Source organism: Neolamprologus multifasciatus, chromosome 6, assembly GCF_963576455.1.
Source record: "Neolamprologus multifasciatus chromosome 6, fNeoMul1.2, whole genome shotgun sequence".
Classification (NCBI taxonomy): Eukaryota; Metazoa; Chordata; class Actinopteri; order Cichliformes; family Cichlidae; genus Neolamprologus; species Neolamprologus multifasciatus.
Genome location: NC_140444.1, coordinates 33358357 through 33382434, shown reverse-complemented (window position 1 = coordinate 33382434; position 24078 = coordinate 33358357). Strand labels below are relative to the sequence as shown.

Here is a 24078-nt window from a genome sequence, read left to right as displayed (position 1 = left end):
ACACAAGTGTCTTTGGAGACGGACAAGCTGCCGAGGTGACAGAAATCAAACACTGAACTGAGACATGCTTAAAAGAAGCAGAAGATTCATCAGTGAGCAAGAAAAAGATGCAGCTAATGTGTATTTTAATCACATCATTCATGAAAGAACACTCAGAGAGCGTCACTCCCCTGAAGGGCAAGAGCTGTACTAAAACTTTGATGTTTTATGTTGTGTTTATTACAACATGCTGGCATCAATCAGTTGATGTTGTAGAGCATTCTACTGAAAAAATAAAAAGTGTGTTCTACAGTTTTATCAATGACGTTTCATGTGATATATTACTAGACATGGTTTTATATTTATTACTGAAATGATTTTTTTTTTTAGGTCTACTGTCCTTCACCCCCTAGTGTATTGTTAAAACATTTAAGTTAAAAGATTTGTTTGAAGACAATTGATGAAGAATTGTGGGTATTATGGAGTTTTTAATTGGTTTTCACATTTGGTGTGACCTTGACCGATTTTCACCAAAAGTAATCAGCCTACGTTGTTATTGGTATCGATCATCACACAAAATGTAAAAATTAAATATTAAAAATAGTGTTGTTGATGTTAATCTCGTTAAAATGACGTTAACGCCATAACCACATCAACGATAACGAAGCTAACCGCGCTAACGTGTTGATGCTGTGTAGCCCTACGCACGGGGCGATCTCCGCTAACTCGCTAACGGAGATTTGCTGCGGTTATGGCGTTAGCGTCATTTTAACAAGATTAACGCTGACAGCACTAATTAAAAACTAAACTAAACTGCTAACAAATAGACAAATAAACAAAAGGAACCAGTTACATTCTCCCTCCCTTCAGATGGACAATAAGACTGTAGATACTTTGTCAGGGTTTTGTGGTTGTGGATTAATTTATATTCTTTGTTCTTAGACTTTAGGTTCCTGTTTCTTTCCACTCAGCGTGTTCCACGTTTCTCATCTTGTCTCCATGTCTCCCCAGTCAGCTCTGTCTCTGTGTTAAGTCTGCATCTTTGTGAATGTCTCTTGTTTCCTGTTTTATTTTGATAGTCCTTCTCCTGTGCGCAGTGTATGTAGTTTTGCTTCCACTTGTCTCATTATGTCTGATTAGCCCCAGCTGTGTTTCCCTCCTGTTTCCTGTTCCCTCGTTACTTAACTCGTTATTTAAACCCTGTGTTTCCTTTGCCCTTTGTTGTGTTGTACACTCTCACTGCTGTGTGTGTCCCTTGTGGTCCTGTTTAGAGTCCAAGCTTCTTGGTTCCTGGTTTGTTTTCTTGTGGTCCAGCTTAAGTTCTAGTTTTCCAGTGTTTCAGTCCTTAGTTAATATGTTCAGGGTTTTTGTTTATTTTTCTGAGTTTATGCCATCCTCAATTTCCTAGCAATAAAGCTGCTGTTTTCAATTATCCTCCCATGTTGTGAGTCCTGCGTTTGGGTCCTTCCTCCTGCCTGCAGCAGACAAACCATGATACACATATTGCTGTTAGCTATCTTACCTATCTTGTCACTGGCAAAGCTGTTCCGTTACTATTCTCTCCCCAAAATCACTTCTCTTTTGTTTTTCGAGGTTTTTATTTTAAAGCTTTTACAACATTTTTTTTCTATTTTCATCATGGTTTATTCAGCTTCCATTCTGCTTTGTGTGCTTTTGTAGCATTTTTCTGTTTTCTAAACTACTAGTTGTTGTGTGCTTGACCTCTCGGAGCCACCATAAATTCGACCATAAACTACTATGTTGTTTTTTATTACCTTAAATGTGAAGCATTTCCTTATATACTGTAACTGATCTTGAAATATTTCCTTTTCTTAACTTCGGTTGTTGTTTTGTTGTAATAGGAAAGAACACGTCCAAAAATAATGTCTTTCACCATAATTCCCATCAACTGACAGCGCACATAAACAAAAGACCCACACTTTACAACTCTTCACAGCATTACTCACACGTTGCGATGCTAAAAGCATCTATGTGGATGGTAGAAATGCATATGGGTTGACAAGAATAGAAGCGGGTGTCAATCATCGCATTCACGGCTACAAGGTGTACACCGATGTGTAAATACAATCTCTAAACAAACAGAAGAGCAAAGCTGTCGGTTTGTGTGACGGCCTCTGTGAGAGTGTACGAGCACATGCAATGTGTCCATACGTGCACGAGTCGGTGCATCTGCCTGTGCCAGCAGAAATACAGAGGCCATCACTCTTCCATTGTCTCCCAGTCCACGTTGGCTGCAGAAGGAAGAAGCCTTAGTGCCAGTCCACGCGCGTGCTTGGCGCTTCCACAGAGCTCATTTTAAGAACCCTCTTCTTTTGTCTCAGCCTACACCGTGCTGAATGTGGCTTTGGTTTATGAGCTTTAAGTTAAGCCTGAGCCAGAGATAGGGGGTGTAGGGGTAGTAATTGCATGTCGCGCTGTACAGCCTTCTCCTTTTTTTGCTCTTGATGGCGTCTTATTGTACAGCAGACAGAGAAGGAAACACACGTGCAGCCGTTTCACTGATTAATTGGCTATCTTTGACTGAAAGTTCACTCTCTGATGGTTAAATGCTTTTCTTAATGGAAATACAAATTAAATTGAGAGCTTTCTTATCTTGTTATTGCACTGTAAATTCTATAGAGTGGTCACACATGATTTGTCACACATGCGTCTGTGACTTGCCTTCCTTTCCTCCATAGCTAAAACTACTTCAGTATTTCCCTGAAGAAATAACAGCGGTGCTTACCACTGCCGGCCCCTTCACTGGCTTTGTCTTTTCTGACATGATAACGACAGAATTCAAAAACAAATTAAATTTGTGATTCTACTCTTGTTACTCCACTGTGTAGAGCTGGTACATTTTTTCAAAAGAGGGTAAATTTTTGGTTATCGTGTTTTGTTCTAATTCAATGCTGGAGCTGCAAAGTCACAGATGGCAGGATGGGAGCTGCCTTTGAAAATAAGCTGGTGTGTTGGAGTCTTTGAATTATTCTTTGGGGGAAAATATTTTCAAGGGGCATTTGAAGCAATTAATTCTCATTATGCAGCCTGAGTCTTTCAGAAGTTAAGCTGGTTGCTCAAGTGCCCGACCTGACTCAGTGAGTCAGTGAGGCATCCTAGAGTCTGTGAGGAGTGAAATTCACACTGTGTGTGTAAGACCACTTGTTACTGACTCGTGTGAAATTTAACGTTTAATGGTGACAACAGCTAATTAGACTTTTTTTTTTTTTAATTCAAGATCCCAGTTAGGAGGTGAAACCCACTGCAGGTGATTTCCTCTGAAGTGGCAGAAACACACGTTTTAATGTATGCTGTGAAACTCAGCACACACATACACACAGATTTTGGAGGATCAACAGAAAAAATACCCATGAAGCTCTGCAACCATCACAGCTGGTCAACATCTGGCAGGCTGCTGCAGCTGGGAGCTGCCTTCCAACTCTCTGTCAGGTTTGAAGGTCTGTTCAGCTTTTTTCTAGGAGATTGTTTAAAAAAAAAAAAAAAAAAGGCAAATCATGTTTTGATTAAACAGTTTCCCATCTGCAAATATAAAGATGGAAATAGGTTTGAGTCATTAAAAGTCATAACCCTGTTTGTATCGCTTTCATTTGAAATGAATTCAATTCAATGTTATTTATTTTGTGCCAAATTACAACAGCGGTCACAACAAGCTGTAAGGTGAAGACCATACAAATACACAGAGAACCCCCAACAATCAGATAAACACCTATGAGCAAGCACTTTGCCAACAGTGGGAAGGAAAAACTCCCTTTAAACAGGAGGAAACCTCCGGCAGAGCCAGGCTCAGGGAGGGGCAGGCATCTACCGTTTAATGGGACTCTATTATGTTTTTCCTTCTTCTATACAGGTCTGACTGTGAACATGGTAGCCACACGCATGCGCTGTGCAAAGATTCTGTTTACAAGGCGGCCAATCAGAAGAAAGATAAGGGTTGACGGTGATTACTGTGGTAACACAACCAGACCACAAAACTGGCAATCTGATACCACCAAATAGCTGATCTTGCGCCCTCAAATAGAGCTTCAAGAGCCACTGTGTGGCATCACAAGCTCTCCCTCCCTCTTTTATTTTGTGGACACAGTGCTGTTGCTAGTGTGTGGTTGCAGCATGTAACAGTGTGAAGTTGGCTATATTGCTGGAAAGCTCTTCATTTCATACCTTACTGCAGTTTTTGCTTCCGGTTGCATAAAATGTTTGTTGTTCATGCTACAATTAAGCAGAATAACATTGGATATAAACCAATTTGGATCTTAGGACAGCATTAGAAACTTTGTGAACTAGCTTCCCTAGCTGTCTTCTTGTTTGTTTTTTTACTCGGCTGTTTGCATCTCTTTACTTGTGTATAGCTAAGCGAAACACTACCACTGTTTCCAAGGAAGATGTCTAAGAGTAAGGGCACTGTCCATGTTTTCACACAGGAATACCCTTCTCCAGTAAAAAAAAAAAAAAAAACAGTTTACTGACTGGTTGTTATACAATAAATAAAACCATTTTCCAAATGTGGTGTGGAAAAAATCTTTCGAACTGGCTCTGACTGACAGCTAACCTCATAGAGATGATGGACAGTCGTGCGGTTCAGACTGTAAATCCAGCTTTAGGAGCAGCCTTTGAAAATTCTGAAGATAAAAGCTACAGGAGTACTCTTGGACTGCATTAGCAACTTATCTCCTGATGGATAAAAACGAATAAATAGTAAAGCTTACTATGATAAAATTACTTTGGAGTACACGATCATAACTTCCTGTGCCTATAGATAAATTGGACCCACTGTGGTACTGGCAAACTCCAACAAAAAAAAAAACAGCTTTATTGAGAGATAATTACCAAACATACATCCTATGGTTATTGCATACAACTGAGAATTAAAAAGAGCACATGCTTGAAATATATTCTCACATCTTGGAATAGAGTGGGTGGACATGTGTCCTCAGTCTGTGCTAGATGCTGCTCCACCTGGTCTCAGCTATCAGTAACTATCTATTATTATTTTAGAGTCTTTACCTTACAGTATAAACCACCTTGAGGTGACTGTTTTTATGATTTGATGCGATATAAATTGAATTGAACTGAGCTGAATCAAATCCTCCCTCCCAGCTGTTTCTATATATTCCTCCCTGGCGTCAGATCACTCCTGTTGCAGCAGTTTGACACTGGTTTAATGGTTTATTAGGTTTTGACATTAGGTTTACTTGCTGCGTTTGATAAAGCAGAGCTGTCCCTGGAGATCTCCAAGAGTGTGAGTGCAAGGAGAGGTCTGCTTCATGCACTTCTGGGTTGCACTAATTCTGAGTTGGCTTGGTGTGGACACAAGCGGCCCCTTAAAGTTCGTGTGCCTGTAGCGGCTGCCTTCCATGAATAACAAATAAGACTGACTTTGCTCAGACATGTGACTTTGTTGAACTAGTGCAGTCTTTTTATGTCCTGGGACCAAAGCAATAATATGGAATGAGAAATGTTGGCTTCGCCGACGGCGCAAAAGACCCGTTTTAATGTTTGATGGCTTTCGCCTGTCGTCATCACTTACTGTCCTTGTCAAAAGAACGTCCAATCGTGTGCCCGTACTGCTGTACTTTTGAAGTTTGCTTTAATCACAAATGAGAAAGATGGCTTTTATTAACACAGCTATATGTATTAGTCTGCTGGGATTTCTTATAAGTGTAATGATTATAGCCGAACTGACCAGAGCTCCTCATGGCTACAGTATGGACAAGCATTTTTGTGATGCTTTTATGAATTTTTCCATCACTGAGATGTGATATTTTCATGTTTTAGCCCCGCTTCTGCTTAAGCTTACCAAAAGGTTTTTTGCTTTTTTCAAGTTCTTTGTTGGAAAGAACTTGATTGGCCCACCGAGAGCCAGAAGGAGAGACTTCAGCCCCATTGGACACCTTTGGGATGAACTAAAACAGAGATTGTGAGCCCGGCCCTCAAATCCAACAGCAGTGTTGGATGTGCTCTTCTGGATGAGTGGGCAGAAATCCTGCAGAAGAGTAGTCCTGCGTGTGTAATGTGTAGGTGGTTCAGTGCTTTTGTCCATATACTGTATGCTTCTCTAACATTTCATCTTTCACGCTTTAAATTGTAAACGTCTGCAAGGGTGAGGTTTTCCAGGCATGTCCCACCAGGAGGAGGCCCCGAGGCAGACCCAGGACACGCTGGAGAGATTATATATCTCGGCTGGCCTGGGAACGCCTTGGTATTCCCTTGGATGAGCTGGAGGAGGTGGCTGGGGAGAGGGAGGTCTGGGCTTCTCTGCTTGGTCTGCTGCCCCCGCGACCCGGCCCCGTGTAAGTGGAAGAAAATGGATGGATGGACATCTGCAAGACAAAAAAGAAAAACTGTAATTCACGTAAAATCTTAACTTTAAATGATGGCATGTGATTTTTGCTTTTATGAAATTATGTCTCGGAAATCAGGAAACCAAGAACATAATTATTCTAGTTGACATGCAAAGAAAAACAGACAAAAAACTGTTTTTCCTTCAAAACGTAGGGGCAGGGTAGAGTTAGGGTTAGCACCTATCACCATTTAAGACCTAAGAGGGGTAATGATCTTGAAATTGGGACACAAAAGCAGCCAGCCAGCTTTTCATTCATTCAAATTAAAGCTGCTAAACATTTTCCAATGCTTCCTCCATGATGTACTCAGATTTTCTATTCACTTGCACAGTTTTGTACACGTGAATAAAACTTGTCCCTCAGAGCAGATTAACCCTTCAATACTAATTAAAAGGGTAAACAACATTTCATCCATCATTGTGTACAGTAAAAATACTTTTTAAGCCGGGTTGGATGTTGTACGCACTGGCTCACTCCTGGTGGCTGCTTGTCGGGGCCTGGGACCTGGAGCTCGCTCGGGCCCCTTTGGGGGTGCGGTGCCCTCGGCCTCTCGGCCTGGGCCTCGGTTACTCTGGCACAGCTGGCTGCTGGCGGAGCTCACGGGCACGTCACTGCAACCCCCCCTGGCTTCTGCTCCGCGGCTGCTGAGTGACCCCTCATCTGGGGCTCTCCTCAGCTCTTTCTGGGATAGTGGCGCAGCTGCCCCTCTGTTGGTCTTCCTTGGTCTCTGGTGCTCTGAGGGCCTCTGGATGTCTGGAGCCTGGATCTCCTCCATACCTGCTTCATGCCCTGGAGGACGGGGCTGTGGCCCCCCACACCCTCTAGCAGATCATTACATGAAGGAACCTTTTAAAAACAAGCGCGTTCATGCTCACAGGTGTACACACGGGTGCTCACACACAAAAACGACACGCTTTTTGGCTCCTACCTCAAATCACACTGTGCGCTGTCGATCCTATGTGCTGCACAATTATATTCAATATTTAGTATTTACTGTTATATTCATCTTCGCGATGATGTTGTTTATTATATTGCTCTTTTTTTTCTCTTTTTTCTTTCTCAACAGGTGATCCAGGTGATTGATATATGTATTTTTTGTCTGTTTGTTTTTGTTTTTTGCCCTTTATCACCGTTCCTCTTCCCTGCTGTTTTTCTTCCCCTCTTTCTTTCTTTTCTTTGTACCTGTAGGAAACAGGAAACATAAAACATACTCTGAGGACCATATCACACTTTTGCTCCAAAGCACCTTGGTGCTGTAATCCAGCCATGCCCACAAATGTAAGCGCATTATTCTTCTGACCAAAGAGACATTGTTGTGCGTCTTAGTTTTGCTCTACTCCACGTTTGTTGGTATATGAGAAAAGTTTGGCTGCTTTGTTCTCCCACCACTAAGAAATGAGCAGGAAATAGAGTTAGCATTAATTTCCACTGGGGTTTATGTGATAGGAAAGCTATGTCAAATATATTTCACTAATGACATTTATTTCAGAGTTGGCAGCTCTGTGCTGTAATGACCTGGGCCTGAGCGAGATCTGAGAGGAAAATAAGGATGAAACGGAGAGAGGCATCAGAGAAAAGAGTGGAGGTGCTTAATGTGGATTTGAACTGAGGATGGATGGAAGGATGGGGAGTTACATAAGGGGAATACAGAGAATACGTTTTACAGCTGTTTGCAGTCAAACGTATGAAATGTAACCCGCTGGAGCAAAGAGGCTGTAAAACGTGGGCTTCTTTAAATATTTATACGTTTTTATAATTAAAGTGGAAAAAAGTAATTGTGACATGTGACAAGGTTGTCATGTGACAAGCAGATGAAGAACATAACCATGAACCTCTTGAAGTCTGCAGGTAATCGATCCCCAGGGATTGGAGAGGTGGTACAATGTTACATGGGGCATCATACCTAAGTGCTGTGTCCACATGATGCTGGTATAAATATTCCACTTTGCGTGTACGCAAGCGCTACATGTGACGTGCACAGATTTAGGGATTTTTTATTTTTTACATCTGGGGGATTTAGTGAGAGTCTGCCAAATATAAGCAAAATCTAAATGCAAATGCTTCAGTCAGACAAGAAAGTGAAAGCTTTTAGAGCGGCAGCCAGTCCTCTGACTTGAATGTCAGTGAAAATTGATATAAACATGCTGTGCATGCAAGACAGCCTCAGAATAAAACAGAACAGAAAAGATCTGGTATGACCTATATGCAAAAAATACATAAATTAAAAAAAAGAAATCAGGATCAGAAGTGAAGTGATAGCATTACTGATTATCTCTTCATCATGGCACCAGTTACTGTTATGTTAGGAAGCAACTGAACATTTTGTCCTCAAAGCTGGATGAGCTCGAAGCAGAAAAATGTCCAAGCGTAACGATTTTAGTGAATTTGACAAATGTCAAACTGTGATGCCTGGACAACTGGATCATCTCTAAACTGGGGTGTTCCTGGTCTTTGATGGCCAGTGTGTATCAAAAGTCATTCAAGAGAGGAACAGTGGTAAACCAGCAAAAGGGTCATGAACGGCCAAGGCTCACTGGTGCAGGTGGGGAGCGAAGGCTGACCCATGTGGTCGGATCCAATAGACGAGCTAATGGAGCTCAAACTGCCCAAAATGTGAATGCTGGATCTGACAGATTACAGAAAGCATCACAGTTTGTTTCTTAAGATGCTGCAAATGCAGACAAGTCAGGGTACCCATGGTGATGCTGTTTGCCACCTAAAGCACCAACAATGGACTGCAGAGCAACGAAGAAGGACCACATGTCTATTGCTTAGCTGGGGGATACCATGTTAAAGTTCACGACAGTATAATTAAAAAAAAGACAGAAAAAGTCGCTTGCTTGTGAGGAGGCACAGTCTGTTGGAGGCGTTGTGATGCTTTGGGCAATGTTATACTGGGAAACCTCGAGTTCTGCCAACCTCGTGGATGTTACTCTGACACGTACCACCTATCAAAGCATTGTTGTACGCGCTTTCATGGAAACGGTATTCCCTGATGTCTGTGGCCTCTTTCAGCAGGACAATGTGCCTGAATCTGAAGTTGAATCATTGTCAATATGAGTGCCAAACTGAAGAACAGGAGAGAGGCACAGTGAGCCTCTACAGCCTTCAGCAACACGTGGTGAACGTTCGGTCATGGTTTGGGGCGGGATTTTAGGCAGCCGTGTTGAGGATAATGTCATCTCATCTGGAAAGCATGTGATTAGCACAGGACAATGTGCTTTGACAACGAACCCAAACACACTTCCAATGGAGTGAAAGCATACCTGGACTGGTCTCCCCAGAGCCTGGACCTTAAAATGATCGAAGCAGCGCGAGATCATCTTGACTGGAACGGAACAAACGCTTCAAAGCTCCAAAGAAGAGCTTTGAATGTCTTTCAAGGATAATGTAGAGTTATTCCTGAAGACTACTTAAAGGAATTACAAGAAAGCTTTCTAAAGAGATCTTTGGCAACTCTGACTTTAGAATTATACTGACTCTGTTTTGGCTTTATATACTGTAAATGAAAAGGGAAAAAATGAGGGGTGGCTCAAAAGTTTTGCACAGTATTGCACATAAATGAAAGACTCAACAAACAGACATTTATTAAACTGGATTAGGTAAGCGTGTCAGCTCTCTGAAGCGCCCATTTCTATTGTGAGTTGACCAACCCACAGGTGTGAGAACAAGGCACGATGACGCTGAACAACAAAGACCAAACAGTTGACCCCGTGACACGCTTTCAACAACAGTCGCCCTCACACGCTGAAGCAAAAATGCTTCATAAATTGTAAAAATCAAAAGAGAAACAAACAGAGAGATTAATGCAAACACACAAGATTCAATGGGAAAGTTGGTGATAAAGAACAAAAAGACTTTCTAAATCTTTTAGATATGTTGTGCATGCAGAGCATTTACAGCGGGTCATTTGTGGTATTAGTACTGCATGAGTTATAATACATGCAAATATCAGGTTTTGTTGTTCAAAATAAAGTTAATCAGAACAAACAAATGCAGTTAAACCTCGTGCCATCATTCTCCAGATATTATCATCCTTATGAGCACAGTCCCAGACTGACGAAATAAAGAGCGACTCGTGAAAAAGACTCACATTAATCGCTGACATAACCTTGAAGAAAGAGAAAGAAAAATTCACTCAAACCTCATTTCGAAAGAACAACTTCAGGAGTCGGAGGTTGTTGAAAAGCTATCTCACTTTTATATGACACTAAAATGACATTTTGGAAAACAAAAATAACCTACATGCATTTGGGAAAAAGAAAACCGTGTCGAGGAGATGGAGGGAAAAAAGAGAGAACACACACGCTGGAATACATGAATACATCATCCTTTCAGTGACCTTTGAATCTTGGTGACATTTTATTCGAATACATGAATTCATAAATATAATCTTCTCTCACCATATTGCCTACCTCTATGAATCCCATACATCTAACTGTACATCTACTGTAGCATATTGCATATCTCGATTAGAGGTGGGTAGTCAATAGTCATTTAGTACTCTGGCTTCTTGTGGAAAGGAGATAATAGGATTGGATGGGAGTAAGGAGGGGAATGAAGACAAAGTAGAGAAAGAGATTAAACACCGAGGTTTCTTCTGCCTCTTCTCAAACAGCCACAGAAGCGTCCTGCAGTGTTTTGACGCTGACATCTTTGTGTGATATGCGTGTGTGTGTATGTGCTTCAGGATGTGTGTGTGTGTTATATGTGATGATGCAATGCACGAGGTGCATATAGGTCCACCTGAGGTCTACCTGCTCGGGATTTATTCTATGATGATCATCACAATTTGATAAAATTACAAACATGTGCTCAAACTACATCCACGTGGACCACATTGCTTGTCATAGTATATATTTTTTTCTACTGTCTTGCTACACTCAAGCAGACCTGAGTCAAATAAACATTTGGGTTTAAAGCAGCAAACAAAACAGCGATTTCCATTTGCTGAATTCCCGCTAATCTGTACACCGACTCTTTAAGAAGAAACCATCCCTTGTGTTTCCCATGCACATGCCAGGCAGCCTGCTCCACTCCTGAGAGACTCAGGTACATTTAAAACAGGCGGAAGGATTTAAAGACTGCGTTAAATCTCGTCTGGTTTGCTTCAAATGCCGAGACCTGGCCCAGAGAACAGCACGCACGTATAAGACAATAGGTGCTCTTTTGTTTCAGACTGAAACAGGAGTGCTTCTGGCTGACTCAAACGAGGGACGGTCTATTGACGTGTTACCAACCTAGTGATTAGCCCTGCCACAGGGCACTCAAACAAGGGCCTGTACTCGTGACAATAATAGAACTGAAGAGGTGGCTGCGTGTCAGCGGGCTAAGGCTGCGGGTACAAAAGCAGAGCCTATCCAAAGATAGACACTTTGTTCAAAGTACAACTTAACAAGCCTATGCCAGCCAAAAGTTCAAAGCTTTCTTTTTTTTGCTACGTTCACACTCACTACACTTACTACCAACGTTTATACACACACCCAGAACACAGTGCAGTATGACTGATGAGGTTCACTGGAGTCCCGACCAGTATACTTGAGTGTGGTGTACATCTGGAACATCGCATTAATATTACTTGACCATGTTTTTCAACAATGTTTCAGTTGTTTGTGCGTCCAAATCAGGAGCAGCAGCAGTGTGAACGAGCACCAGCTGTAGGAGGCCAATCAGCTGGATGTGGCATACACTTTCACTGTGCAGACGAGCATCATGTGGATATAAAACATTAATATGGATGCTGGCCAGAACAGGAACTGGGTGTTGTTGGGGACACTGTGACTTGTATAGACAGACGGGGCTTTTGGGACTTAGTTATCATCCTGAAAGTTTATCAGATAAACCATCAGATTAACTTCAATTTTTGGAAATCTTCTTTTGTTTTGGTATAACTCAGTATACTTCTATAGGCTCTGATTCAGTGGTCAGCAGGAAGCTGGTGCTTGGAAGTCTTAAAGACATTTAACTTAGCATCCAACTTCCAGTCAGTCTTCCAAAGTCAGTGCTCACTTTAGCTTCAGAGCTGTTGTTGATGTGCCATTGTCAAACGTGGTGTTAGGTATAGTAGCAAAAGATTATTTGTCAATTGTATTTGGCCCAGGTCTACACTTAAATACATTTTAGCCCTTTCATGGGTGTGCAGAAAGCAAAAAATACAGAGTCCACTCTGAAAGTGGCCAATGCTTCCATGAATTACCCACACGCATTCTCAGCAGCATTCACAGTCTTCTTCTTTTCAAAGAGGCCATCTGTCACTGCTCAGACTAGCCAGGCTCATTGCTTGTCTTGGTCTCCCTCTTTCTCACAAATGGAGACAGAAGCGGGTACATTCACGCAACTTCAAAATGTTGAAGTTGGAAAAAACAAAACAAAAGACAACTTTTCCATCACCCGCCAAATCTTCCAAAGAAAAAAAAGGTTGATGCTACTATTAGCCATGGACATTACAAAAAAAACACGAAAAGAAAACTGTACAAAGTTCAGTTCTTCCTCAAAAGAAGCTTCCGAGTTTGCCATCTGTCCAATTTTGACAACAGGGCTTTTGGACAATGGTTCAGGCCGAGTAAAGTGAACCCAGTCCTTAGAGAGGATTGAACTTCTTAACAGTTTCATCTAGAAAACACCGCCTTTGTAATGTTCACAAATCACTGCAATTTTCAGGACTGTCTCTGTAATGGCTTTCTGAATATTCTCTCAAGATGGCTATAATATAAAACCCAGGATCAGCGACATCTCAAAGGCTCAGTCCTGTTAACAAAAAAGCTGAGCTCCTTGACATTATTGTTAAGACCTAGCAAAGAGCAATCGTATATCCTGTGTAAGAGAAATGATGCCAAAACTCAGAAGCGACTGGAATCTTTTGAGAAATGACTGATCCTAAACAGAGAGAGAGAGAGAACGAATGATTTAATAAAGACAAGAGAGAATTTCAGATTCCGGTTCACAGGACGTGTATTAAAAATCTCTCCCTGTTCTGTTCAAGGTCCAGAAATGCAAATGGTTAAAGAGTTCCACTACAGAGAGGCAACAAGTGTTTCATCTGTTTTTCCTGGAGCATGTGTCTGCGGTCTGACGCCTGCTTTTCATGCTGAGGCCTGTGATGTCTTGCTCTTCACCTCTTGCCATTCCCTCTGTCAAGGGGTTGGATAAGAAACCATGGACGTGTATGCCATGAAAGTGGTGGCCATCTTTACTCCGGGCAGACAGATTCGTTAGGTCCAGAGACCCTGTGCTGTTGCATTTCTTCACCAGCGGGGGTGCCAAAGAGTCTGGGGTAAACAGCGACGTAAGGGAGAGACTGTTCAGTGTTTCTGACAGGTGCTCGCTGCTGAAGGTTTGACGGCAGTCATCCCGGTTTGTCCCCGTGCCAACATCCTCATCTGACGGGTCCATGGAGTCCTGCTGGGGGCAACCGGGGCTGGTGCTGCCGCCTCTGCTGCTGCTCTGGCTCCTCTGGTGCCTCCGGGCGGCTTGGAGGGTCAAAGGAGTACTGTGTCTCTTTAGTAAAGAGCAGCTCTGGTCTCCTGTAGTTGGTGTCTGGCGTTGCGAGGGGTGGCTGGGGACAGGGCAGAGGTGAGGTGTGGGGAGATCCAGATATCGAGGTGAGGAGACGCTGAAGCTCAGCCCTTCTTCCAGTGTTGCCTGCAGGCTGCCCTCTGAACTGCCTGTGGCCAAAGAGGAGTCACTGTGGGACGGGTGCTGGAAGAGAGGATAAGAATTTAGATTAAAAAAAATAACAAAAACACACACGAATTTACAGTTACAGCTTAATGCCTTTACACATCGGACACATGTAATCCGTGTGAAAACATCAGGACCAGCTCATCATCGCGTCAAGATACAAGTTCAGATCCCAAAAATTCTGAATTTCCTGGAGCTACTGTTACCTAGATAAAATTGAAGTAAAGAAAAGAAAACCAGTTCTTATTGGCTGATGTTACTGTGACCAGTACCTAAGGACAGTTGTGTAACAGGAAAGGAAGGATCTGCCCCGGGACGACAACACATTGGTTTGAACTCATTCTCGGTTAACCAATTTCAGAGAAGTCCTAGTAATATGAAACCGTGAAACTTCCTCGCTTGTAATTCCCCCTGCTTGAAGGACCCCGCCCTGAGTTTGGGGGAAGCGTTTGTTTAATCCACTATGTCTGTATGCAGGAGGGATTTAGTCATTATTTCTAATCCTGCCAGTACTAAAATAAGAGATTACGAAAAAGCAGAAACATAGTGGCAGGGAGAGAACGCAAAGCAAAGAGGGATAGAGAGGATCACCCAGGAGAGGAGAAAAAGGAAAACAGAAGAAAAGCGACACGGGAGAATGTGAGGAGCGGGAGCCAAGCACAACAGCGAGTACTGAGTCGGTATCAGGCTCGGGGCTGGCCGGGCTAATTAGCTGAGCGCCGCAAAGCATTACTGTAGCAGCGGAGGATCACAGAGCCACTCAGGCACGAGCTAAACAAACCAAACAGGTAGAGGTGAAAAGAGAAATCTGTCGCCATGGTTACAAAAGGAACAAGAACTAAAATAAGGGCTTTATTTTTCTCCCCCTTTCTTTCGAGTTTGTTTCACGTAGGAGCCAGCAAAGGGGAGGTGTTAGATTCAGTATGGAAGAGAGGCTGGCTTTAATTATGACTAAATAAGCTCTCTGGAGTCTCACACTACAGTAGGACTTCAGTGGAGGGTGGTGATACGTGTATATTCACGATTTGGCGCGCAGTAATTAGATTCTGACTGATAGATCTCAGAAGAAGCTGCTGTGTCACATCTAACTGTGCCACTCCTACTCAAGTGTTGATTTCTAATGAACTAAAGTGATTCCAAGTGTTTATTACACCCACAGCTGTAACAATGGGGCCAATATCTAGTGTCACTATATGATATAAGGCAGGGGTGTCAGCCTAGCAAAGACTTCAATCTGGCCTACTGACAAGCTGTTTACCTCTTCATAAAGAGCCATATTGGGTCATGTATTCATGCTAAATTCAAGGAATTCAGTCGTAGATAAACAGCTAAATAACAGAGAAGTTCCGTGAATTAACAAAAACTTTAAGAAACATGTAGTTAAACATCTTTCCACTGAGAGAAAGGGGCCCAGTTAAGATCAGTGTGGACTCTACGTATGTGGCCCACAACGTAAAATGAGTCTGACATCCCTGGTGTGATGTGTGTTACAGTTTTCGGTTCCCAGATGTTCTCATTAAGGCTCACAAACACGTCTGCCTCTCGACAACCCCTGCATGACAACGCCGAGCATTGACATAAAGGAAACGTTTATACTGCGTTCTATGTTGTTTTGCACAGCAATGCTGATGTTGTCTGTTCAGCCAGCCAGCCAGCCATACAGACACAAACAAATCCATTCATCTGCTCGTAATACCTGGGAGCCCAACGGCCTGCTGTTGGCTCTGGGTGAACGGAGGGACGCCCAGGAGGCTGGGGAGGCCGACCTGGAAGGCCGTCTGTCTCCTGGGCTTACGCTGTTTTCAGGACTGTTTGGATGAGCTGCAGCAGCTGGGTGGAAGAAATCTGCCAGTAGATGCAACACTGGTGACGTTTCACGAGCGCCTCCACTGCAGCTTCCTCCATCATCATCTGTAAAGGGAAGGCTGCAGTTTAATCCAGCTGTGGCACTGACGCTCATATTGCTATCACTTTGTAAGTCTGCCTCTCTCTCTGCATCTTTTATTGCAGAGACAGGAGTGGAAACCACCACAGAGGCAGTTGTGAATACTCGGGAATTGTTCTCTGTCTCTGGATAGATTTAGTCTTTTTCTGTATGATTTTCTGTCCTTGATTCCTTTATAAGGATGTCAGCCAAAGTGATTCCCCACACTTACTCAGCAGTGTCAGGATTTGTTCCAGTCAATCACTACTTCCTCACAGAAAAATGACAAAATATTCAATGAATGTTTAGACCGTCTGAGCTATGTTTCCACCACATTGCAAACAATCTCTATAAACAAATGTTGACGCATCAATTGCAGAATTTTTACGCAATGAAGGAAACTTTTGTTACTATAATGACTCATCATGCTGTAGCAGGTTTTGGCTGCATGCAAAAAATCACAGTGGAGAGCAAAATAATTCTTTTACTGAAGTCCAACCTTAAAACCATCAGACATTTCCTGCAGTTTAGCTTTTTCTAAGCTTTTGTTTGGAACATTGACATTTGTGAACACTGACCAATAGAAGTCTTGGCCTGGATACTCACTGGCTACGCTGCAAGACCCCCAAAAAGATTTCTACCTTGAGCCAAGGAGGTTATGTTTTTGGTAGCTTTTGTATGCGTGTGCGTCATTTTGTCATGCTTGAAGTTTTAAATGAACTCTGATCAAATTTTGTAGCTGGTAGAGCAGGGTCATGTTAATATTCCATTAAAACTTGGCTTCATCCACCAAAGTCTTCAAGGTTAAACTTGTGATTAATTGGTCGAAGCTCTAATCTTATAACTTACAAAAGACTATTCTTCTATTGTCAACATATAGAAAGTGACGTATAAAGAATTAAAATATATTATCACATATATTTAAATATAGCTCAAATTTTCCACCTTAACGTGGACAAAACTTTATATTTTATCTTCACAACCATTTTACGAGTTAGTGATATGATGGCTCAACGTGTCCTTAATCTAAATGAAGAAGAAACTATTATTTCAGCTTCAGGGTAACAGGCCAAACGACAGAATGTCACACCTCATTGTACATTCTGCTAACACCACCATGTGGGGTTAAGTATCTGATGGTGATCTTTGTTAGGAAATTAAATTCTGAACACCTCATTCAGGGCACCGCTTTCCTTACTTAATTAAAAATGTTATTATAAGAAAAACGAACAAAAAGACATTAATACAATTAGTACAATGCACTGTTCAAAGTTCAAAGTTATCAGGAAGCAATTAAATGTCTCTTTCACACTTTAATAAACTAATATATTTTTATATATAGATAAAGTATATAGATAAAGTTGCATTTTGTCTGTTCTGCAAACACAATTTTTACATTTTCAAGATAGATGAGAGTTTCTCACAGGGATATATCGTCTTCTAATTAAAGTTGTAACGGGATTCTATTTCACATTAGATCTTGAGCATCCAAACATCACAGACATATTTGGAAAAATTAAAGGTGGAGTGAAAGCATTTCATCTCCCAATCTGAGCATTTAGGAATAAATATTTTAAATAAGTAAGTAAGAGGGTTAATAATTAATGGAATGGACCCCCTGAGTTAGTATGTCTGTTCTGGTGATGGCAGTTATGTTACAGGGTTCAATGTTGAATTGCACCTTAACTTGTCATTCATTAGCATATCTGTCTGCCTTATGTCTGGCCTCATCGATCACTTCTTTAACTGCAGTGGAAGTCGATCAACCATGCAGGATGTGAGAACTGTCGAGGTAAAAAGTCTTACTTTTCTATAAATGTTAACATCAATGCCAAAGTCATGTCTTAATAAAATCATAGTGATTGATACCAATGAGGGTCAGAAAGAGCACAGATAAGTGTGATAAAGGAATTATTGCTTTGTGTTTTTGAGTGTATGAAAGATTACATTGAACCATTTGGATGAAAAACAATCTACAAAGGTAGGATTTACAGAACGGTTATTTTTTTTAGACTTGCTTGGCAGTCTCTTATTTAATAATTGAAAACTATTAACAGAAATTAACAGAAAGGGTTTTTTTTGCAACTTTGATCTTTTTTGGTGGTAGAGATGCATTACTGCTCACTTTCTCTCTCTCCAGGTGTTTTTCACTTTACGTGTAAAAGAACAAATATTTTTTGAAAAGCTCTGCTGTGATGTAAAAGCGCACCTCCCTGAATTCCCAGTGCTTCCCGTTGTGCAGCTACTCAGTCAGAATTACAGAGTAACTGCTTCATCTATTTACAGCACTGCTGCACAAAGTTGAACATTTTTAAAGAAGCCGTCAATAATTTTGTAACGCGCCATGAAGTACTGCAGTCTTGTTTCACGGCGTAAACAGCATGAGCAAATTTGCGGTCGATAGCACGGAGCAGGTGGAATGAAAAGTTAGAGATGAGCATCTTGTTGCCTGCAGCTCTTCACAGGCAGCTCAGCGTTGCTGCTTCTTGTTATTTTATAAAACTTTTAAAACAAATCCACAGATTACATACAGAAAAAAATGATAAAAATACAGAAAATAAAGGAAAATATTTGACAAGTGATGAGTTGTAACTACACATACAGTACAGTGTACTTTAAGTACTTTGGAAATCATGAAGACAGTAGATTTTGCCACTGAGTATGTCACACATGTAGTTACTTTGAAGGACACTACGAGCTGCATGCAGCTTCCTTCTTGCGCTGTCATCTTGTTTATGCCGGTACCTTTGTCATGTGCAGGGCTTTTCTGCTCTGGTGAGGCAGGATTGCACTGATGATGGATGCCCACTTCAAACAGCCCCTGGACACCCTCCTCGCTTCCCGAGCTGGAGGGACGAAGCCCTCTGTAACCCGCCTGTCTGGGCAACTCTTCCGAACTGCGGGAGTCACTGCTGCCCCTCTGAAAGAAAGATGAAGAAAATAAGAGCAGAATTTGAAAGGAGAAGATTGACTGAAAGTGGAGAGGGGGAAAAATTACCTAGAAAGAACAAATATCCAGGTGCACTGATGTTCACTGAAGCAAGAGAGACACCAAACTGAGGAGTTTCATTTCACCTTATCATAATGGAAATCTGAGTAGCATTTGTTTTTCAGTTTCAAAAAGCTCCCTTTTCATGTCCCATCTATACGAGTCTGATTAAAATTGGAGGTGGTAAAAAGAAAGTAACGGCAGGCTTCAAAGCTTCAAATTGCTTGGCTGTTGTTGCTGGTTGTAAACTGGATCAAATGAGCTGGCCTTCAAAACCACAGTGATGAAACAGACCAGGTGGAACGTCGGTGAGCTGAGAGCGAAGCATTCATGTGATGATGGAGATATAAAAGACATGCTCACGAGCTCACACACACACAGGAAAACATACGTACAAACTCCCATGTGCCCATGTCAAAAGCACAGTGGGAGGCATGTGTTTTAATTAGGTAGTAAAGAATGTAAATAGTCATTAATAATGATTAGCAAGACCTAAGGCCTATGATGACATGATTTTACCTGTGTGTGTGTAGGCATGAGTGATTAGAGCTAATGTTCATTTCTGTCCCACTTATCAGGGTTAATTTCATGGTTGGCCAAGGCTGTTTCAGTTAGAGGTATTTAAAGTTGTTAAAATATTCAAATGTGGAGAGGATGGCTTACTAATTCTGACAAAGTGGATACAACTATTGATGTTTAAAGCATGGCAGTGGGTTTCACTGGTGTGCTTCTTTCACTTTGGGCTTCAAAGTTTTTTAAAAAGCTCAAACTACATGTGATGCATCGGTGCTTCGTCAGGACAAGCAGGACAGGCAGTGCTTGCCCAGTCAAATCTCAACACAGACATCAATTAAAAAGTATCAAAGTGAAAGCAACCTCTCTCCTTTCATCTCAAACAGTGTTCTGTCATAAAACGCCTTGCCTGTTTTCCTCCATCCTTTACATTACAACTTCCAGTGATGGGAAACTGATGGCAGCTGCTGCTCGCTCTGCTTTCTCTGCTTGGAGATGGCTTTATGTGGAAAACAGAGCTAGCATCAGCAAATAGATGTTTTCTCTTATTGATCGCCTTGGCCAACATAAGAAATATATTTTAAATAACTCCTTTAGCACCATAGCAAGGATAATCTTGAAGATAGAAAAGAGACATGAAATAAACGTCGACATATCAGAACAGATGAGTTGAACATGTGCAGGCTCAGCTATCATTTTTAGATAGCAAGAAAATACTAGTAACTTTAAACAGCCAACACACTTTTCATTAATATTTCTAATCCTCTGTACACATTGATAGATAAATATGTCACACAGTGCTCACACCTTTTAACTTTTTTTGCTATGAATATTTTTTAATATGCTTCTTTTGAAAATCAAGATGTAGGCTTGCTTTTCTGAGATCATTAACAGCTTAAAAAAAGATATGTGTTCCTCACAAGACGCAGACTATAAATGTGATTTTAGAGAATATAATGCATTACTCTGGATTAAACTGAGCATACAGTTTGAAATGAGCTCACCAGCACTGTTAATCCCAAAAATATGTAAAGGGAACCGTCTCAGCTTGACTTCCTGTAAGAGTCATCACTAGTGATGGGTCGTTCGCGAACGAAATGGCTCTTAGACCCGGCTCTTTGAAGTGAACGATGCGAGCCGGCTCCTTATTGGGAGCCATGACGGTTTTTTTTCTTTCTCTCACCCTCTCTCTCGCCCTTTTTTCCGCTAAACTCCGCACGCGCGGCCTGTACTTTGCGCTGGGCAGAGGGGGGAGGGGCGTTATTTACACTGGCAGTAGCACAGGAACAGAGCCAGAGAGAAAGAGAGCGAGGGACAACAACGTCACATTAGAAAGGTATAGTAATCATTCACTATTTTCAGTTGCAGATGATAAAGGATTCAGAAATCATGCAGGCCCATATGACAGAGAATGTGCATCTTCTTTTTGTTTTAATATTTTAATTTATATTTAATTGTGTTGTGGTTTGCAGTGTTTTGTGTTGTTTCACTTTAAATTTGTTTAAAAGGAAAAAGCTGAAAATTGAAATAGTTAAAAATTTAAAATGTAAATAGTTGTTTTTTGTATTATATGATTTATTTATTACATTTTATGTGGAGTGAATAAATAAAGTATATTTATGGTGGCCCTTAGAGACAAAGCACGTACAAACTCCAAAACACGTACAAACTCCAAAACACGTACAAACTCCAAAACACGTAAAAACTCAGAAGCACGTACAAACTCAGAATCACGTACAAAAGACAACAGAAGTGCTCCAGGTTTCTAGGGCGCAGTGTTGAGCTTTTGTTACCTAGTGGCTACACAAGCCAGGAAGTATCAACAACCGGATTTGGTGTGTGGTAGTAACAGGTAAATGAATTTTTTTTTTAATTATTTGAATAAATATGAGTGCTTGTCTATAAATACACAAACAATACGCACATGCTTTCAATTGTGTAATTTAAGTGATCTGGGTAGCTCTGTTTTGGAAGTTCAGTTCATGCTAGAAATGTGTTTTGGAGTTTGTACGTGCTTTTTGGAGTTTGTATATGCTTTAGAGTTTGTACGTGCTTTGTCTCTAGGGGCCATATATAAACATATATAAATAAAACCACTTTTTTTTACATTAGTAATTCCTTTTCTGCATAATTTTGTATTATTGTTAATGATTAAATAATTAAAGCAACAAAACAACCTGAAAAGCCAGTTCAGAGCCGAAAGAGCCGGCTCTTTTTAGTGAGCCGAGCCGAAAGAGCCGGATCTCTAAAAAGAGCCGGAAATCCCATCACTAGTCATCACACTACTGGTGTGTTTGTGTATCACTTGTGTATCATGTGTATAATACAAGTGGGAGAGATGCGAGCAAGCACAGAATAAGTTCATATGTGTTGGTGTGTAAGTGTGAGAATACCTGGCTGTCTCTGACCAGCAGCTGGTAGCTGCTGTTTTCATCCAAACTCAGGTCATCAGGCAGAGCTGGAGATGATGACTTGTCGGACAGCTGCTCTGACATCAGCGATGCCTGCTCCACCTCTGCCAGTCGCACCTGTACCACAAATACACAGTAGCCAATCATGTTGAAGCTGAAATTTGACAACAGGGTGTGAAATGATGAAGCCGAATGCCAGCAGCAACTTCAGGGACTGAAATGATACCACACCTGGTAATTCCTCAACTGACACGATGCTGTCCCTGTAGACTCCTATAATGTTTAGATTAAATATTTTTTACTTTTTTTGTTGTTGTTGTGTTGCCCCCCGTACATACAGGCTTTGGAAATTCTAGCTTTGCTAACATTAGCTTGTAGCATTCCATGGTGGTCGAAACATACTTGCCAACCTTGAGACCTCAGAATTAGGGAGACATTCAAAAGGGGGGGTAAGGTAGGTATACATATACAAAAAACTTGAATTTTACAGTGTTTATTTATTTAAAATTATTTATTTAAAGTAAGTTAAATGTCACCGTCATTACTGTCCCCCAGCTGGGGCTGTCCAAATTCAGAGGCTGCATCCACCTGAGGACCCATCCTTCGTGGTATAAGTGGGCCGGGTCCTCCGAAAGCCGGGTAGGCCGGTAGTGAGCGACTGTGATGGTCTAGCCTTCAGAATTATGTCACGAGCTCTCTCGGTGGAGTGAAACTCTGCCGTCTGCTCCTTTCTATCTAAATATGACCGGACGCTGGCGTAAATTCTCGACCATCTCACACTTCTGTTTAATTAGTTTTCTGTTTGACGTTTATTCAGCTGTGTGAAAACCCCGGAGGAACCCACCTGAGGGATTAATAAAATTAAATTAAATTTAATCTAATCTAATAACTTTAATCTCAGCCAAACCAATTTACTCAGGAACAAATGAAACACTTAAAGGTTTTAGGTTATCTAAGCTACTTATATATATCATGTTTAACCTGAGAAGCGAAAGACCGCGGCGGTTTGAAAACGATGTGCCGGGAGTTCACTGTTCTCCCCGTCTCAGATATTTGAAGTTTACACAGCTACATTCTCGCCTGAAAATATGCTAAAAGTTTACTTTGCGACCCAGAAAGAGTAATATGAGCAAGGGCGTAGATTTGGTTTTGGCATTGGTGTGGATGATTCAACCACCGAACCCTGCCCTGTTTCTTTTTTTTCCTTTTTGTCTTTGCTTCTTGATAAAAAGGAGAAATATACTTGCCTACATATGCTATTCTACATGCTTTTAAACCATATAAAATTACAATTCATCGTTTTACATTTGAATTATATAATGTTAAATTACTATTAAACAAATGACTGACTAAGTATTTTAGGCTTTAGTTTACTTCAGCCATATTCCATATAAATCAGGTATCATACAAAAATAAAAATAACTTCAAATACAGTCATGACAATAAAAGAATATGACTTTAAGGACTTAACAACATTACTTCAGTTATAGTACACCAACATCTCTTATACATTAGCACTAAGGGAACACTGAATGATCTGGTGGGTTTTGTCCATAAAACTACTCATCTAAGATTACCACAAAGTAAAAGATCTCTCAGCAAAATTAGCAACATTTTAGACACACTATCAAATCAGTGAGCTGGGATTTTTTATTCCAAACATGAACTACTGTTACAGCAACAGACACGGACTACTGGTGCCCCACACAACAACCAATGTCCACTATGTGAAGGACTTACATACGTAAGTCCTGTCTGGGTCTCCTTATGTTTCCTGTTTTATTTTGAAAGAGCTTTGTGTTTTGTGTTTATTATGTTTAGTTTCACGTGTCCTGTCATTATGTTAATTGTTGTCAGCTGTTTTCCCCATGTGATTTTACTTCCTTTGATCATTCCTTATGTGTATTTAGTCTGTGTGTTCCACTCAGTGTCAGATCGTCTGTTAACCTCACCACAGTTTTCATAGGTTTACTCCATTGTTTCTCTGTGTTTTCTAGTTTACTCAGTGTTCATAGTTTTTCACTGAGTGTTACAGCCTTTTTGTTTTTCATAGCCTCCTTAGTTTCCCTAGTTCCTTGTTTTTCTTCTGCAATCAGCCAATAAAGGCTCGCTTTATTTTTGAAACTATGTTTTGTCTCTACCGTCTACCTCTTTCCTCACACCGGCGCACCCCGCCGTGACAATTTAAAGTTCACACAGCTACGTTCTCGCCTGAAAATATGT

At 41.2% G+C, this 24078-nt stretch overlaps 1 protein-coding gene across 3 annotated transcripts in view; it reads right to left on the bottom strand.

The window, feature by feature from the left end:
- Window positions 1–577: 577 nt before the first annotated feature.
- LOC146517444 (voltage-dependent T-type calcium channel subunit alpha-1I-like) overlaps window positions 578–24078 on the bottom strand; it is a 283413-nt gene continuing 259912 nt past the window's right edge. For all 3 annotated transcript variants that reach the window (XM_085162096.1, XM_085162094.1, XM_085162095.1), the window contains 4 exons: window positions 21838–21972; window positions 18688–18862; window positions 15715–15929; window positions 578–14036 (listed from right to left, as the gene is read on the bottom strand). In XM_085162096.1, the coding sequence (XP_085018222.1) occupies window positions 13374–14036; window positions 15715–15929; window positions 18688–18862; window positions 21838–21972 (1188 nt within the window). In that variant the 3' untranslated portion in view covers window positions 578–13373. The remainder of the gene's footprint in view (window positions 14037–15714; window positions 15930–18687; window positions 18863–21837; window positions 21973–24078) is intronic.